Genomic DNA, 19,674 nt, shown 5'->3' with positions numbered 1-19,674 from the left:
CGTAGAAAAAAATCTTGAAATCACTACAAGACTCTAGCCAAATTATGTTCCAATAGTGGTATCTGTCATTTTAATCGTGGTTTGTTTAAATTCAGTTATAAATCTCTTTTAGTGAAGTCACAATCTAAGACATTTTAATTGGATATACATTTTGAGGATATAGTACAAAAAACTTTAGCAATTAAAAGGCTAAGCATGATTATACAAATATCAAACACTTTCATAAAAAAATGTTATATGACCTAAATACTTTTTGATTTTTTGAAATTTGTATTTTCAACGTTCAATATCTATTGTAAAGCGTTGTGATGCGATCTTCCGGAAATATGCTCTAAATTAATTGATAGATAACTTCCGCCTATATCATGTTTATTATTATACTAAAATTGTCTTTACCATGACAACAACTGGGAACTTCATAGAATATTTGACCTTTTTCGAGTATGTGTCATCCTTTTTTTTTTTCGTGACTATGCATTCAATTTGAAAAAGGGTAAGAAAGTTTTTTTATGTTTGTTTTGTGTCAAACAGTTGAATACAACTTGGACTTTTCTTCAAATGTTACAAAAAAACACAAAATGCCAAAGTAAGGCTATGCATAACCTTTCCGAATGAGTAAGCAATTCCTACTAATCAACCCCAAACCCGAAGCCGAAAGGGGAGGGGTTCGAAGAGTTCGTACAAACCCCCACTCCCTTGAAAACTGATCATCACTGTTCTATTCAACGTTCTTTTTGAATTATAACTGTTAGAGCTAAGTTTGCGAATAATTGTAACCCCCATTTAATTTCCCTGCTACAGGGTTGTTAGGTTATCTTTCAAACTGCAATTGTCAAGGAAATCTTGAATTAAAAGACGGATTATAATAAAGGACAACACCAACGCAACATGACAACGAAAATGTAATGTTTAATGCTTATAATTACTAATCACTATACATACGCATACATTTCGTCTATAGAGAAGACAAATCAAAAGTCAGCATGTTCTTGTTTAGTAAATATTAAATTCAATATGAAAACGGTAATACATAATTGTTTTTAATTTATTTTTGTATAAAACAATTGAATTCACTACATTTGTGCTATCACAATCTACTGCGTACTGTGTTTTTTTTTTACAAATTGCATTAAATGTATGTAATCTTTTTGGAAACCAGATTAATTTATTTGGTTGAAGTGGGAATGATTTACATACGGGATTACAAAAACTGCAGTAAACATACTTACAAGAAATAAAAAAGTGCATGTTTTGTCTTCTTTATCAGTAAATGTCACTGTTTTAAGATTTAGAAAAGGGTGCCAACTACTTAGTTTTATATTGAAATGATTTGAAAAAAGGCTGCTAGTCCGTATATTCACTATTGACGAAGACTTCTTTTTCAGATATGAAGAATTTTGTAGGAAGTCACTTTTTATTGGCAGTGTTCTTATATGGTAATATAGTAATTTGCAGTAGTGTTTTTTTCCATATATAAAAAAGATTTCAGTACTATGTCAACACCGTAAAATTCTGAAAGATACACTATACATGAAAAAAACCGCCAATAATTGTACTGCTTACATTGTTTTAAAATTTCATTTTTTCACATCAACAGTTATGGATTAATAGAAATTTCGTACATACTTAAGATAAAAACACGTCGCTTATTTGGATCAGATATACCTACCCAATGATCCATAGTAAATCAAAATTAATGCCATATTATTTTATATATGATTTGAAGTAGGTGGACTAATTTTATGAATAATTCACTCAAAACATAACATATGTGTCTGTCTCAACTGATTACGTTATAGGTATTAACATTTTGTTCGAAATAATTTTCAAATTCGTACTAAACAGACACACATGACACTGATTTAACATCTTAGAAATGCTAGCTAATTCATTTTGTAACTTGAATAATAATTTCGGCAACTAGAAACATTTAGAAAGTATTGTATTGTATCCATGATTGAAAACATGAACATTTCAAAAGAATAATGCTGTCTTCCCAACAAATACTAAACAATAATGTGTCCATAGTACACGGATGCCCCTCTCGCAAAATCATTTTCTATGTTCAGTGGACCGTGAAATTATGGTCAAAAGTCTAATTTGGCAATTAAATTAGAAAGATCATATCATAGGAAACATGTGTACTAAGTTTGAAGTTGATTGGACTTCAACTTCATCAAAAACTACCTCGACCAAAAACTTTAACCTGAAACTTGCACTATCCTTTTCTATGTTCAGTGGACCGTGTAATTGGGGTGAAAAGTCTAATTTGGCAATTAAATTAGAAAGATCAACCATAGGGAACATGTGTACTAAGTTTGAAGTTGATTGGACTTCAACTTCATCAAAAACTACCTCGACCAAAAACTTTAACCTGAAACTTGCACTATCATTTTCTATGTTTAGTGGACCGTGAAATTGGGATCAAAAGTCTAATTTGGCAATTAAATTAGAAAGATCATGTCATAGGGAACATGTGTATTAAGTTTGAAGTTGATTGGACTTCAACTTCATCAAAAACTACCTCGACCAAAAACTTTAACCTGAAACTTGCACTATCATTTTCTATGTTCAGTGGACCGTGAAATTGGGGTCAAAAGTCTCATTTGGCAATTAAATTAGAAAGATCATATCATAGGGAATATGTGTACTAAGTTTGAAGTTGATTGGACTTCAACTTCATCAAAAACTACCTCGACCAAAAACTTTAACCTGAAACTTGCACTATCATTTTCTATGTTCAGTGGACCGTGAAATTGGGGTTAAAAGTCTAATTTGGCAATTAAATTAGAAAGATCATATCATAGGGAACATGTGTGCTAAGTTTGAAGTTGATTGGACTTCAACTTCATCAAAAACTACCTCGACCAAAAACTTTAACCTGAAACTTGCACCATCATTTTCTATGTTCAGTGGACCGTGAAATTGGGGTCAAAAGTCTAATTTGGCAATTAAATTAGAAAGATCATATCATAGGAAACATGTTTACTAAGTTTGAAGTTGATTGGACTTCAACTTCATCAAAAACTACCTCGACCAAAAACTTTAACCTGAAACTTGCACTATCATTTTCTATGTTCAGTGGACCGTGAAATTGGGGTCAAAAGTCTCATTTGGCAATTAAATTAGAAAGATCATATCATAGGGAATATGTGTACTAAGTTTGAAGTTGATTGGACTTCAACTTCATCACAAACTACCTCGACCAAAAACTTTAACCTGAAACTTGCACTATCATTTTCTATGTTCAGTGGACCGTGAAATTGGGGTTAAAAGTCTAATTTGGCAATTAAATTAGAAAGATCATATCATAGGGAACATGTGTGCTAAGTTTGAAGTTGATTGGACTTCAACTTCATCAAAAACTACCTCGACCAAAAACTTTAACCTGAAACTTGCACTATCATTTTCTATGTTCAGTGGACCGTGAAATTGGGGTCAAAAGTCTAATTTGGCAATTAAATTAGAAAGATCATATCATAGGAAACATGTTTACTAAGTTTGAAGTTGATTGGACTTCAACTTAATCAAAAACTACCTCGAGCAAAAACTTTAACCTGACATGGGACAGACGGACGGACGAACGGACGAACAGACAGACGGACGGACGAACGGACGCACAGACCAGAAAACATAATGCCCCTACTACTATCGTAGACGGGGCATAAAAACAGATTTAATAAGGCGCTCGACATGAATATAAAGTAACGTCTTCATATCATCTTTTGATTTTTCCGAATCTTTAGTTTTTACACTTTCATACAGAGCATACAGCTTGATCTATAAACATTTCTTCTTACACATGATATACAATTTTAATACTGGTATCTATGATGCATGAGTTTATGTGATGGTGACAATACGCTTATAATTATATATTAAAGGTTCTTCGTAGAGCTAAACACAGACACCGATTAGTTAGTAATGTCTTATGAATATTTATAAAATATGAAATACACGTTTTCAATATCAAAATATTCTTAAAAGAAAAAAAACCCACTGGATTTCTAATTTCAGTATCAAACATGTCCGAAGGCAATTCACAGTTGGATGAAACTTGTCCTAAATCTGGTAAATATATAAATAAAAATCATCTGATAAAGTTACCACACATAAACTGTTGTCATCATATTAGTATATCTTTTGTGCAAGCATTTGGAATTGTTTGCTACGTTCCAATTACATTTTTACACCGTTTGTGATTGGCTAAACGAAATATCAATATTGCACAATACGGTATTCAATAATATGCAAACTTCGCAACACAAAGCTCACTATTATCTAGGTTAACGCATGTGCTCCTTATAGGCAAGAAGTTGCTTTTCTTCAAATGACACACATACAGATACAAACACATTTCTGTTCAAGTCAATATGATTTCATAATCAAGATGAGACCAGAAATGGTTCTTACATAGAACTTTTTGGTCATTTGTTACTCAGATGTCCAAAAAGGGTCAACTTAATCATAAAATCGTTCGTTTAACCTGTAATAAGATGATGTAATATTCAATATAAGGTTAATTTTTGGCAAACAAACCAAAACATAATTTTGGCATCATCGATAAGGCATTAATATACAGCTGTAATTTCGGGTCTAATGCAACATTATGTTTTAATGAATTAAGAATTATTTTCAGGTGTTCATTTTTTGTTATCAGAAAGTGAGGCCATATACTATAATTGTTCCTTTGTTCAATTTTTATAAATGTCTACACATCAAAATATTTTCAAGGTGTCAACCGTGGTAACGATATTAAGGTGATATTACGCACAATAATGGGTGTAATACCACCATTGTTGTTTTCCCTATTAGTCTTTGTTCAATCTGCCCTTTTCAAAATATTGTGCAAAATTTGTTTTGAAATGAAAAAAAATATTTTTGTAATGAGTAAATGTGTATCCTGTCCAGTATTATGGCCAAATTTTACATTAATTAATATTGCATATAAGAAAATACCATTACAGGAAGTTAAGGGATTATATTTTTTAAATCCTTTTTCGTATGCAACTGGATATGACGTACTATGATTTGGTGGTATTACACCTAAAGAAGATTATTTCTTGTTGAAAAAACTGAATGGGATTTTTTTCTTTTGTAATACTGGTTATTTCAAGCAATACTGTCATGTTTTTTCATAACCAGTTCTATAGTTTAAGAAAAGTCTAGTATTATGTATGACGACTACAGCGACTCGAGCAAAATGTTTTCGATAAATATCACTAATGGGCCTCATTGTCTTCACTATATAATTTCTTTTGGTCAATTTATAGTTATCATTGCCTCAAAATTTCAAATTTTTATGCCAATTAATAAAATAATTGAGGTACATTTGTAACTGTCAATCATTTATGCCAGAAATGTTATTATAAATGAATAACTGAAGTGTTCAAGCTGAATGAACTATTAATACAAATTTTAGTGACTCCAAGGAGGTGTCAATAAGTTCTGACGTTAGACTTATTTGTTTTCCCGAGAGGGACATACAAAGCTTCCTCTTTGGTATATTATTTACTGCTACTGTTTCAAAATTTTATTTTTTTATAACTATATATTTATCAAATAATTACTGAGTAAAATTTTAATATAATAGAGGATATCAGAAAAAAGTCAAAAAAGTCAGAAAAGCTCCCAAAAACACTTATAATAGCTTGTGCTGTTCTCCTTGTATTCATAGCAGAGTCCTATTTCAGGGCAGTTTTACCCACTAAATGTGTACATAAATATTTCATTTTTGTAATACTTAACTTCAAAAACATGAAACATTAACAAATGAGAGTACTCAAAAGGTCAAAGGTGCATGTGCAGCTACCATTATTAGGTGTAATTTCTTTCTTAGTTTTCCAATAGTTTGCTTAATGTGCACTTTTAAAAAAATGTGCAGAATTCATGTTTGTTTCAAAAAAAAAATTACGGGGCATCAGTAACGTTTGTCCTGTCCAGTAATATAGACAAAATCGCACATAAAATTTCATTGCATATAAGAAAACAAGTTCACCAACCAAATGTTAACCTCCTGTTAAATCTGTGTACAGGCTATAGTTACCATGTGACCACAAGTTTCAAATAGTTATCAAAGGTACCAGGATTATAATTTAGTACGCTAGACGCGCGTTTCGTCTATATAACACTCATCAGTGACGCTCAAATCAAAAATATTTATAAACCCAAACAAGTACAAAGTTGAAGAGCATTGAGGATCCAAAATTCCAAAAAGTTGTGCTAAATACGGCTAAGGTAATCTATGCCTGGGATAAGAAAATCCTTAGTTTTTCAAAAAGTTCAAAGTTTTGTGTACAGGAAATTTATAAAAATGACCACATTATTGATATTCATGTCAACACCGAAGTGTTGACTACTGGGCTGGTGATACCCTCGGGGACGAAACGTCCACCAGCAGTGGCATCGACCCAGTGGTGTAAATAGTTATCAAAGGTACCAGGATTATAATTTAGTACGCCAGACGCGCGTTTCGTCTACATAAGACTCATCAGTGACGCTCAAATCAAAAATATTTATAAACACAAACAAGTACAAAGTTGAAGAGCATTGAGGATCCAAAATTCCAAAAAGTTGTGCCAAATACGGCTACGGTAATCTATGCCTGGGATAAGAAAATCCTTAGTTTTTCAAAAAGTTCAAAGTTTTGTGTACAGGAAATTTATAAAAATGACCACATTATTGATATTCATGTCAACACCGAAGTGTTGACTACTGGGCTGGTGATACCCTCGGGGACGAAACGTCCACCAGCAGTGGCATCGACCCAGTGGTGTAAATAGTTATCAAAGGTACCAGGATTATAATTTAGTACGCCAGACGCGCGTTTCGTCTACATAAGACTCATCAGTGACACTCAAATCAAAAATATTTATAAACCCAAACAAGTACAAAGTTGAAGAGCATTGAGGATCCAAAATTCCAAAAACTTGTGCCAAATACGGCTAAGGTAATCTATGCCTTGGATAAGAACATCCTTAGTTTTTCAAAAAGTTCAAAGTTTTGTGTACAGGAAATTTATAAAAATGACCACATTATTGATATTCATGTTAACACCGAAGTTTTCCTACAACTTTCAGGTTCAAGGTAATAAATGAATTCGACCCTTTTTCGAACGCAACCGTATGTTACGTACTATGATTTGGTGAGATTACACATAAAACAGCAAAACTCAAAATCAACGTAATACGATTGACATAATGCGTTGTTTACATATTGTTGGTAAAGTGTTACAGTACATACATTACCAACAAGTCACAGTATATGTAAAACTCCGTCCAACGTTTCTAAAAGAGATCTCCATAAAGTAAACTGTGTTTGTCAGAAAAAAATAATGAATTTATCTCGAGGTATAGCTTTTTCTAGTCAGATATAAGATATACGCTCCCTCAACTCAATCGAATATATTCAAAAGCTTTGCACATCAATACTTTAAATTAATGTTTGTAATACTAGTAAACCACGGTTAATGAAACCATATGACAAAGAAATGTATAAAGTACCACATACATATGTTAAAACTACTTCAACTGCGTACAGCAAAGAAAATTCTGCTGATCGTAACAGATGAGGGAAAAAACCGAGACAGAGAGTATCGATCAAACAACATCGGCATTTCTTATTTTTAATGTTAGTTCACCCGTTACAGTATGCAAAAACTATTAAGTTGTAGAAAGTGTAACAGTTGAAATATTGAGTTCGATCTGACCAATGTTTTTAATTTTTATTTATATATTACGGTAGAACTGGCATTTTTTTGTTTTGGTATAGTATTTGGGGAGGTTGGAGTGGTTAGGGTTTGGATAGTGATTAAGCAGTCTGAAAATGACAACTGGATTTTTACATTAAATTTTTGACACAAATACGAAAATTTCTCAAACTCATTATTTGTTTTGATTCTAATATCTAGTCATATTTCTGCCAGTAGCAAATTTGTAACAAATGAAGGAGGATAATGCTCGTTAAACAAATTTTAAAATATGACATGGTGTTTTTTTTTTTTTTGAACATTACAATGTTCAAGTTATTTAAGAAATGACTGTATTATTTTTTCTGTCTATTCGAAATAACATAAAAAAAATGTGGTGCACATTACATAACCCGCGTATTGGGTTATTTTATAAGTGTGCATCACATTTTTTTATGTTATTTTGAATAGACATATAAAATATAACAGTTTTTTCTTATAATTTAATTCTAAATTCCATTTTAAACGGATGAAAACCATGAAAAAACGTTGATGACGTCACGGTAACATAACTAAATGCCTATAGACTGATAAACTTAACAACGTCAGCCAACCAGAAGACACGTTACATCCAACATTTAATTATATAGTTTTAAACTGTGAGGTATCTTTTTAATAATTAATTCAAATGAAGAACAAAATGTATGATAAATTGTCCATGAAATTGTATCCCTTTTCAAAGCAGTTTTTAAATAGATGACAACATGTTTTATAGAGCGGCATCCTTTAATCCTTAATCAACATGAACCTATAGGTATCGTCTTGTGGTTACTTCCCAGCAATTCAAAGGTGATCAACAGTGATGCTACTTGTTAATGATAACCACAGAAACAACGTATGTCGAAGTTACAAGTGTCCAACTCAATGCATGTTTATATTTCTTTACATTTTTAGCAGGCGAGTCGTGCATCAAGAACGAGACCATAATGTTTGTAGACCCTGGATCTGATGTGATAATAAAATGTATATGTTCAACTGAAATTAAAGGTGGAGTGACTGGTCCTGTTATATCATCATTAATTGATATGGGAAATTCTGATCACTTTCCATATACTGATGGATCTGTTTTGAACTCAAATTTGAACACGACAAAATACATGGTTGTTGTTCATTTCAACAAAAATGAATGTAACTTAAAAATAGTGAAATTTTCGAGAGAAGAGGAAGGTATTTACAAATGTCAGTATCAGAGTATGAACAAGATTGCAATACATGTATACACCATTGCTATGAAAAGTAATTATATTTAAAGCTTAATTATTTACAGACAATAAATATGTTCTTATATGTGTTGACAAGGAATATATATTAAAGTCGTAATGCTATGCATAAATATTATTTGTAATATAGTTTAACGGAAACCTTTTTTTAAGTTTTGCCCTTAAACCAATATGATAGTTGCATCAGTTGTTAACATTAATAATTCAGCACATTTACAGGCTTATGTCGAACTCTATGACTGCGTCAGAGCAACGCGTGGTTACTTGTGTTTAAATATTTGTTCAAGGGGTATCTGAATCATTTTGCAAAAAACAACAACAATCAAACAGCTGAATAAATATGAATTACAGTATTCTAACAAAACGATAACCACTCAATTTCTGGTTCCTGTATTGAAAAAACAGACACTTATGTATGGCTGGAATAAGCAAGAAGTTTGGCACAACAACCTGCCAATTATTACGACAGCGGTGTAAAACCTTGACTCACCAGGCCAAAAAATGCAAACTAAAAAAGACTTAAGGCGCAACGTTCTGATCTAAGAATATGCATCAAGTAACTAGAAGCTAGTTAAAAGCCTAATACAATTGCGAAGAAATTATGTATCATAGTCTTAAATATTTGCTTTCAAATTGGTAGTATTTACCAGTAAGCAGTTTTTTAAATCTACATTATAGAGAAGTGTAAAATTCAAGGATATTATTACGCAATTTACCTGCATACATTTTGCGTCAAATGTCAAAGGAGGGAAAAGCAGATAAAAGAGAAACACATCTTTGAAACGTAGAAAGGATCTTCTCGATAACAAAAATTAAGCAAGTCAATGATTTAATTTTTAGAAAGTAATCATTTTTTCATAAAAACTATAAGAAAAACAAACTTTCAACATTATTTAACAAACATTTTTTGTTTTTGTTTATGTTTTGAAGGACCTCCATCTAATCTAAGAATAGTGAATCTTACCAATAATACTATTTTGAATTGGAGAGGTGGGAAGTTATTAACACTAGTGTGTCAAGTTCAAAGTGGTATCCCTCCGGAACAACTGCAGTGGATTTCTAAAGGAAATATAATTGAAAGTGGAGGACCGGGTCTTCTGAATTATTCTTTCATACCCAGCAAAAATGACAATGCACAGTTAATAGCCTGTTTAGCAATCCATCCTTTACTTTTGCCATCATTTAAGCAGGAAGTGTTCTTAAATATATCATGTGAGCAATACATGCATGCTTTACATCGTTTTATTAGCGAATTGATTTTTTTATTTTTTATACATACAATGTATTTCTATCTTAGAAGCTCACGAGTATTGATCTTAGATGTCTTCGAAACACACATTAATCAGCAATGGAAAAAATGAGTAAAAGAGTTTTACAATAGATATGCAGAACATGCTAAAAACTACAAATTACAAGATCAGAAGTTCTGTATGAAAATACCGATCCGAATAGGTTACAGATAGACATTTATGTGTTCGAACAAGATAACTCAAAAGTACAGTGCAGTACATTTGGACATCCCTCTAATCATTTAACCTGACAGTTATGATCAATTGACTTCATTTACACTGACATTATGCTCTAGCTTGCAATTTTGTGTTGTGTGTACTATTGTTGTCTGGATATATCTTTAGTAAATCACATGTCTCTTTCGTTGTAGTTTCTTGTGAACAAATGTTAGTATTGCATCATGTGTTTGAGTTTTTTTTCTGTTTTGTTGTCTTCTACAAAATTAGACAACGTTACACTATTCACAAAATGTAATGTAGATGCAAACAAAAATGCAATTGAGTTATATTTAACCATTGAGATGTATCCCGGTTCATCCTACTATATACGGGTGTGCTTTATTTGTAGATAAACCGTTCATAACTATACCGGTTAAATCAAACAAATCTTACATAGAAGGAACCCATGGCATAATTTGTTGTAATGTGGAAAGTAATCCTCCTGTTTTCCTAACTACATGGTTGAAGAATAATGGAAAATTTCAAGTAATGAACGGTAAAAACAACTGTTTGGAGTTTACCGCATTCCAACGAAGTCATGCCGGACATTATACATGTTTAGCCGAAAACACACTTGGAAAATCAAACTCGTCATACGAATTGAATATATTATGTAAGTATGTTAATGAGTAAGTCCTCGATATAAATATGATAAAGTTTAAGGGTAATTCCAAATAGAAAAAAAAAGATACCATAAACAATATCGACCTTTCTTTACGAATATTGAGACATATATCTTAATAGTATAACAGGAGGCTTCAGGTATAATGTAATAATAGGAATAATATATATTATAGACTTTTTCTTATTAACATACTAGAAAAAAAAACTTGAACGAAATCTTTAAACAATAATAAATAACCAGTACTAGACAATCACTCAAAAAGATTGATTTAGATTTATGTGTATTGCAATTTCAACGATGTCTGATAGTAATTCTTTCCAATCAAAAAGCTTATCTTATTCAGTAAACAATAAGGTGAATTATTTCTTTACAACTCAGCTCGATTCGAGTTAATAAAGAAACTTGCTTAAAATCCTCAATCAATTCAGTGTGGATTTATTTATAGAACGTTTGCTTCTTTTGTAATGTTGTTTGATCAAGAATAATAAATAACATTTGTTTAAAAGTGTTTATTGGTGAGTGGCCAATATCAAAATAGTTAATAAAAATACAACAATTATAAGAAAAACGATAAACGAGAATTCCCTTTTTACGGCAAATGCAAAAGTTCAAACACATCCAACAAACGTAAAATAACTGTCATAGGTCTGACTAGGACAAGAATTTTCTTGTGTAGAATTTGTAGAGTATTCATAAATAAGAAAAGGTTGTATTAATGTCAATGCGACAATTTTCGGACTAAAACTTCAGTTGTGTTCAGATAATATAACTGCAGCCAATATAGTACCATATTTTTTATTTATTTATTTAATTAAGTGTGATATGGTTGTGCATATGAAATTTCAGATTAACGTATTAGACAAAACGATTTCAATTCTATAAAAAATGAATTTAATTTTTGGCCAAAAAACAACTAATTGATTGTTCACATTTTTGTTAGATCCGCCAAAAGTAATTGTGAAATATACAATTGAACATGACTATATAAAGTTTGAGTGCAATGCATATGGAGAACCGAAAAACTACACATTCCTACCCTGGGAACATCAGTCAAAATATCATGAACATATACGATACCTCAATGGAAACAGAAGTGGGACACTTTGTGTTCAGAGAACAAAGAATCTAAATCAGAATCAGTTCGAAGATAACGGGTATTATATTTGCCGAGTATATAACGGTTTTCCTGTTGCGGGAAGAAACAAAACACAAGAAGGGAAAGTATATATTATTCTTAAAGGTATGTTATTAATTATGGCAATGCTAACAGCCTAATAGTATATGTTTTCTTGTGATGCGAATACAGTTTTCACTAATTTTATATTGTTTTTAAGTTTCCTCATATCTGATAATTACTTTGAATAAAACTGTACCTACATCAGATTAGTAAAAATGTGACACATCGGTATTCTTTTTCGATAAAAAAATGTTTGACAGTTTTGTTACATAGATATAAGCCTTAACACCAAGGAGATGTTATATGATTACTGATTAGTAAATAATAACCAGAGACCACATGACTTAATTATATTAAGTGAACGTATAGTTTTCAACCATGAGCCAACTCCATTGATATAGGAATCTATAAAAGGTCCTAATATGACCAAAAGTTAAACAGTATAAACAGGACCAATATAAGGGTGCTTATAGTTACTAAATGCTTATTAAAAAAACAATAATTATCACTAATAATATAGACAGATCCAGTTTTCCTCAATTAAATTTAGTAAGAGCTTAATTTTTTGATTTAGTAAAAAAAGTAATAAACAGTCGGGGAAAAGGCATGACCGTGAGCAATTCCGATATATATAACATGTATAAATATCGATCTTTTTTAAGATCCGAAACCTGGCCAATCTTTCATTTATCATAATTAATTTTTGAGAATTTTTTATGTTTAGATTTATAGAACATGTAGAATACTCATAGATAAGCTAACAAGAACACTGTTCTTGAATAACAGTTTCACAGATGATATCGGATATGTTCCTTACATTGTATGTCGTACATACAATCCAATCCTTTTTCCACGAACGTGACCTACCGAATAACATTTTTTACCTGGTTTGTAGTAACATAAGCAAACTGACGGGTGCTTGATCTGCTTACCCTTCTGAAACAACTGTTATCGCCCCAGGTTGTTAGTTGGGTTGGTGTTACTTGTTCCATGGTTTTTTTATGTTGTGTCTTGTTAAACATTATTTGGTCATACTTTTGTTATAATTAACAAAGTGTCGCCATGTCACTGTATTAAAAGCAGGATCTGCTTACCCTTTAAGAGCACATGAGATCGCCTCTAGTTTTTGGTGAGGTTCGTGTTACTTTAACTAAATCAAATTAAAACTCTTATTAATGTTGCTTATAACTGTCTTTGTACTCTTATATTTCAATTTGCTAATATGTTTTGTCTACGTGCCTCTTTGTGTTTATTGTTACATATGGCGTGACTCTGTACTTAAACATCCCGTAACAGTGCTATTGTGCCATGATTAATGTTTGTTTATATGTTTGTTAGTTGTCTTGGGATTTGTATCCATCAAATGATTTATGCCCTTTTCAACTAATTTTAATAGTTTATTCTTATATTGTATTGTAACACCATTGTCTTAGATGAGGGAGAAGGCGCCCACTCATATGTCTCACTCTGCGACATTTTGGATGTGCCTGTTGCAAGTCAGAAATCTGTAATACGTGGGGTTTTTTTTGTTTTTTTTTTAATATTTTGTTATATTATACATGATATTTAATTATTCTTTTATGGTTTTGTACAGCTTTTTCGTATGTGGGGCTGTTGCATCACCGTCCCATGTGAATGCACAGCAGCAAAAGAATAACTAGAATAAATCAATAAAAACCACTCCCTCATTGCAAACAAAAATAAATTCAGTCTATATTTGAAGGACAAGCATTTTATTTTATATTTATTTTTTCTAACAGTGCCACCAGTATTCTTGTTAGAAAACAGGTATATACAATATGGTGCATATGGAAGTGAAGTAAAACTATGGGTAGAAATCTACAGCGATACGAAGGTTCTTTCAAAACACATTAGAAGATATGAGACAAATCAAAATATTGAAGCACATGCACAAGAGAAAATTGTGACAGGTCATGTACTGTCCCATCGGGTGAGAGTTACAGTCCTTGGAACAAGGCTAACTTTCAAAGTATACATGGAGAGGAAAGATGATTTTAACAATTATACTATCATTGTTTGTAACACAGAAGGATGTACCAGCATAACAATAGAAGTACGATCATCTAGTAAGTAATGTCAATAATAACTACTAGTTTATTTAATGAAATAAAAAGATATAAAAAAGACTGTTCTATGCATAACCGTTTTAAATGTAACGCAAATTATATAGGTATAACGTAATACTAGGGAATAATATACTATGATAGATTATTTCTTTATAACAAACCAGAAAAAAGACTTGAACGAAACTCACACAAAACGATTGATTTAGAGTTATGTGTATGACAATTTCAACTTTGTCTGATAGTAATACTTTCCAATCAAAAAGCCTATCTTATTCAGTATACAATAAGGTGATTTATTTCTTTTCAATTAAGCTGAATTCGGATTAATTAAGAAACACGCCTAAAATCCTTAATCAATTCAGTGATAATTTATGTTTAGAACGTTTGCTACTTTTGTAACGTTGTTTGATCAAGAATAATAAATAAAATTTGTGTAAACATGTTTATTGGTGAGTGGCCAATAACAAAAAGGTAATAAAAATTCAAAAATGCCGAATTTTAAGGATAACGAAAAACGGGAATTCCCTTATATTATAATAAGATTATAATGATATTGAACATTGGATTATAGATACATCTGCATTTGTTAAAAATTGTCTCATTGCCACTGATATCACATATCCTTATTTCATAATATAACAAAAATGCATACATGAATAAAAAAAAAGATCTACAAATTACTGACATGCAGAATACAATGGAACATATCTAAATGTTTTTATTTTATTAATAAATGAGCCTTGTTGCATACGGTTAAATAAGTTGAAAAACTGTGTGAATGATCGACCTAAGTCCATTTTCAGTGACAAATAGGCTGTGAAATGTCTATCATCTCTTCAAGATAAGTATGTTGTTGTTCCTGCGGACAAAGCTTCAAATAATATTGTCTTTGTATGTAAATCGTATTACTACGAGTGTCTTATAAAAGAAGTAGGAATAAATGAACACTCAGGTAATCCCACATACAAAAACATATCATTTGACAAGGATGAGATTTTGGCGAATCATAAGTCCTTCATGGCTTCTATGAACATTGCATTGAACAACAAATCGGAGGACTTACCTTGTTTGTATTGGATACCTAAACTTCACAAAATTCCGTACAAACAACGGTACATTGCCGGCTCATCTGCTTGTTCTACTAAAGAATTGTCCATTAGATTGACTAAAATTCTGTCCGCAGTTAAAGAGGGTCTTCAGATATACTGTGAAACTGTTTACTCACGTAGTGGTATTAACCATATGTGGATTCTGAAAAACTCTAAAGAACTTCTGGATAATTTTAAATCTCGGTCTTTTTTCTGAAATAAGTTCTATTAAAACTTTAGATTTTTCAACCTTGTATACAACCATTCCCCATGTGAAATTGAAAACCCGTCTAAAAGAAATAATTCACAATGCTTTTCATAATAAAAATGGTAGCATACGCTATAAATTTATCACTTTGGGATACCATAAGGCATATTTTGTTAATAAGGAACAAAAGGGTAAAACATACTACACAGAGGAACAAGTGATCAGTATGCTGGAGTTTCTTATTGACAACATATTTGTTGAATTTGGAGGTAGACTTTTTCAACAAATTGTCGGCATTCCTATGGGAACGAACTGTGCGCCTCTCCTTGCCGACCTCTTCCTATTTTCATATGAATCGGAGTTCCTTCAGACACTTGTCAAAAACAAGAAGATCAAAGAAGCCAGGTTATTTAATTTCACTTTCAGATATATTGATGATGTTCTTTCCATTAACAATCCGAACTTTTCTGATTGGATTCCATTAATATACCCACCAGAACTAGAAATTAAAGAGACCACAGACACGGCTTCCTCTGCCTCATTTTTAGACTTATACCTCGAATTTGACATACACAGTCATCTCAGTACCAGAATCTATGACAAACGAGACTAATTTAATTTTGAAATTATCAATTTCCCCCACCTTAGTAGTAATATACCAACTTCACCTGCATATGGAATATACATTTCCCAACTTATTAGGTATTCAAGAGCTTGCAGCTCCTATTCAGACTTTGTAAAACGTCACCAGTGTCTGAGCAGAAAATTGATGAACCAGGGGTATGTCAAAGAACGTCTCGTCCTTTTTCTTAAAAAGTTCATCGGAAGATACCCAGAACTTGTTGATAAATATTCCGTATCAACTTCACAAATAATACAAAATGGTCTTGAAGTATAGATTTTGCGTACTGACGTTTGTTAGCATCTTAATTACGTATAATTATAGTATTCTTTTATATGTCTTTTTTTAGATATTCATTTGAAGTGACTCTGTGGTTACGTAAAACCACATACTTTGAACGGCAAAATTATTTCATTTATTGGTATTACTTTTACTTAAGGATCTTGACATACTATGAATGACTAAACTATTTTATTCAATAAGACTACTTTTTCTGTTTAGTCTGTTGTTTATGATATACATTTGACGTGACACTGTACTTATGTATCCCGTCATACTTTGAACCACACCATTATTTTATTTATTATTATTACTTTTACTGTTAAATCTGGTTTTTGTTATATCTACTTTACGTGAGTCTGCATTTATGTATGCCGTCATACGACAAAAATATTTTTATGTCTACCTGTGCGAATTTCAAACGCGCAATTTTACACCAGTAATGAAAACCTTCTATCATTTATGGGTAGACTTTACATAGATAAATTCAGCCGTATTTGACGTGAAACTGTACTTATGTGTCCCGTCATACTTTGAACCACACCATTATTTTATTTATTATTTTAACTGTAAGTCTGTTGTTTGTTATATCTACTTTACGTGTGTCTGCATTTATGTATGCCGTCATACGACAAAATTATTTTTATGTCTACCTGTGCGAATTTCAAACGCGCAATTTTACACCAGTAATGAAAACCTTCTTTCATTTATGGGTAGACTTTACATAGATAAATTCAGCCGTATAAAAAAAGCAAAATGAGACTGTTAAATTTGGTGTATACCTTTTTGTGCTACTTTGTTACATTTGTTGTTTATGTAGTGATATTAAGATGATAACACAATATTGACTGTTGTACCCCTATTTTTGACATTTTTACTCTTTGAGTATGTTTGTTTTGTTCATGCATCGTTGACAATGTAAAGGAATTTGATGAGACTGTCATACAAGTGAGAGGTTTAGCTAGCTATAAAACCAGGTTCAATCCACCATTTTCTACATTAGAAAATGCCTGTACCAAGTCAGGAATATGACAGTTGTTATCCATTCGTTTGATGTGTTTGGACTTTTGATTTTCCTTTTTGAATTTTCCTCGGAGTTCAGTATTTTTGTGTTTTTACTTTTTATAGTATTGCTAATTCTTATACTTGTATACTAATGTCAATTAAATTTGATTTTTAAAGATAATAACACCGACTCAATGATCGGTAATAATTCTTCCTGGCAGATTTTGGGAAGTGTGTTCGGAGGAAGTCTTTTCATCAGTCTATGTTGGAATATTTATTGTTTTTTCAAACGTAAGAAAAAATCAGGAATACATACAATTGTTCCACTTGAAGTTCAATACGATGAAATAGGAGACATTAGTTTCACAAGTGGACATATTCAAGGGCTACAGAACAATGCACAAGAGTCAATATCAAGCGTGAACTTGCCAAGCTTAGAAGGAACCCGCAATATCATTTCGTCATCGGAAAAGTCGAGCTCTGAACACAGTCAATCAATTTCTTTGCTGAATGAAGACGGTTATGAACATCCGTATCAAACCATTGATCTTGGAAGTATTGAAATACATCCTTATAGTGCAATTTGGTCGAATTTATATCAAAATACAACAGTTTTTCCAAACCGGATAACGACTAATTATGAACAAAAACATAACCCATGGCTTATAATTTACAATAAATCGATAACATTGGATTTCCAAGATCCCAGCACTCATCACGAAAAATGATTATTTGCTTAGAAATATTCTAGTGGGAATATGTAAATAATATAGATCACTCAAAGAAAAATGTCAATCGACAAAGCTCATTCGACTTGTTCAAAGAGAGAGACGGAGAGAGCAATCAGGATGGGGGAAATGGACTAGTTTAACTCTTTTTTCAATATAAATCGGGCATAACGATACACCTGTTAGATCTCCCAGTAGTTTGATTTGCCTCACTTGTGTTTAGGGTACAAGATTATAATTAGTATGTGTTTGATTGGTCTGTATTCAAATAACTGAAATAACATATGTAAAAATTAAAGTCCATCATGTTATACCTTTTACAAATTAAAGATAAATCTTCAAAAGTATTGTTTGTTTAAATACATATCTGACAGTCAGATTAAAGTCAATTTCTTAGCTATCTCAGTAAATATAATGCAATCATTATTTTTGTAGTTCTTCAGTGTGTTCTCATTTGTTTTTAACTAAAATATGTCTAAGGTTTCAAATCTCAGTATCCGCTGTTTTTTTTTTCATAATCTCAGAAACATGTAGGTCTTCATTTTAAGAGCCAATCCGCCAGAAAACCATGCAATAATCAGAAAATAGTCCAAATCGACAATCACAACTTGACAAATTTTTATACATCATCTTAATCCTTGACATAAAATAAAAGAATTTGGCCACTTAATTTCCCCCAGAATTGTATCTATTTTTAGTAACAGCCTCATTTGCATAATTCTGTAAATTCATAATAAAACCAAGGAAAAATACTACTTTTTATGCCTTTTAAGAATTACCCAGAAGTATTTTAAATGGGGCAGTTGAGCTTTTAGAATAATGTCAGCTGGAACCCATCCATTTTGCTATGTTATGGTCAATACAAATGAAAATTTAAAAAATTTGGCACATTGCCAGGAGCACGGACACAAAGGCTGGATTTTTCATACATGAATTTACATGATTTTTACTTGCTTCTAACTTGCAAGACCCATTCCGGATATGTTTGAAACTTATATTGGTTTTAATTATAGTGTTTTTTTTTATATTAAAACAAAATGTTAAGCTTGGCAAATGACTATTACATGTTAATTTATGCCTTGGAAGAATGGTGATTTTAGTCCCGAATTGACACATTTTGATTTTGATTTTAATTAAATTCTAAATACAATTGTAATTAAATGGCTCATAGAATCATTTAAGGTAGCACAATACAAAGAATTTTTTACTTCCAATCACTAACCTTTGAAATGCCGTAACTTTCTTATGAATGCATAGACAATAATAAAAGAGGTATACATAGATAGATAAAAGATTAACCTTTAAAATGAATGCAATATTTTTATTATGCAATCATTATGTAATCAATTATTATGTTATTAGTGGCAAAATCTGGGTAAG

The 19,674-nt window shown here is 31.5% G+C and overlaps 1 protein-coding gene across 2 annotated transcripts; it reads left to right on the top strand.

Annotated features, from left to right (window-relative positions):
* The first annotated feature begins 377 nt into the window (after positions 1-377).
* On the top strand, positions 378-18,641 carry LOC139502550 (titin-like). Of its 2 annotated transcripts, XM_071292046.1 has the most exons (9): positions 378-493; positions 1,386-1,436; positions 4,018-4,071; positions 8,645-8,983; positions 9,898-10,179; positions 10,825-11,088; positions 12,041-12,340; positions 14,038-14,364; positions 17,744-18,641. In XM_071292046.1, exons 2-9 carry the CDS (start codon positions 1,388-1,390, stop codon positions 18,292-18,294), a joined length of 2,166 nt encoding a protein of 721 aa, XP_071148147.1. In that variant the 5' UTR covers positions 378-493; positions 1,386-1,387; the 3' UTR covers positions 18,295-18,641. The 2 variants fall into 2 exon arrangements, with proteins under 2 accessions (XP_071148147.1, XP_071148148.1); XM_071292047.1 differs by lacking the exon at positions 378-493 and having other exon boundaries at positions 1,267-1,436; positions 17,744-18,639.
* Positions 18,642-19,674: the final 1,033 nt, after the last annotated feature.

This window comes from Mytilus edulis, chromosome 14, assembly GCF_963676685.1.
Source record: "Mytilus edulis chromosome 14, xbMytEdul2.2, whole genome shotgun sequence".
NCBI classification, from domain to species: domain Eukaryota; kingdom Metazoa; phylum Mollusca; class Bivalvia; order Mytilida; family Mytilidae; genus Mytilus; species Mytilus edulis.
Note: the sequence above shows the minus strand (reverse complement) of the source record. Positions and strands in the feature narration are given on the sequence as shown.

What these genes read in the sequence shown, in the direction of transcription:
- LOC139502550 (XM_071292046.1), top strand. Translation starts at nt 1,388, where the DNA reads ATGAAGAATTTTGTAGGAAGTCACTTTTTATTGGCAGTGTTCTTATAT. An exon ending in ATTGGCAGTGTTCTTATATG is followed by an intron (nt 1,437 to 4,017) that starts GTAATATAGTAA and finishes TTCTAATTTCAG; the next exon opens with TATCAAACATGTCCGAAGGC. An exon ending in TGAAACTTGTCCTAAATCTG is followed by an intron (nt 4,072 to 8,644) that starts GTAAATATATAA and finishes CATTTTTAGCAG; the next exon opens with GCGAGTCGTGCATCAAGAAC.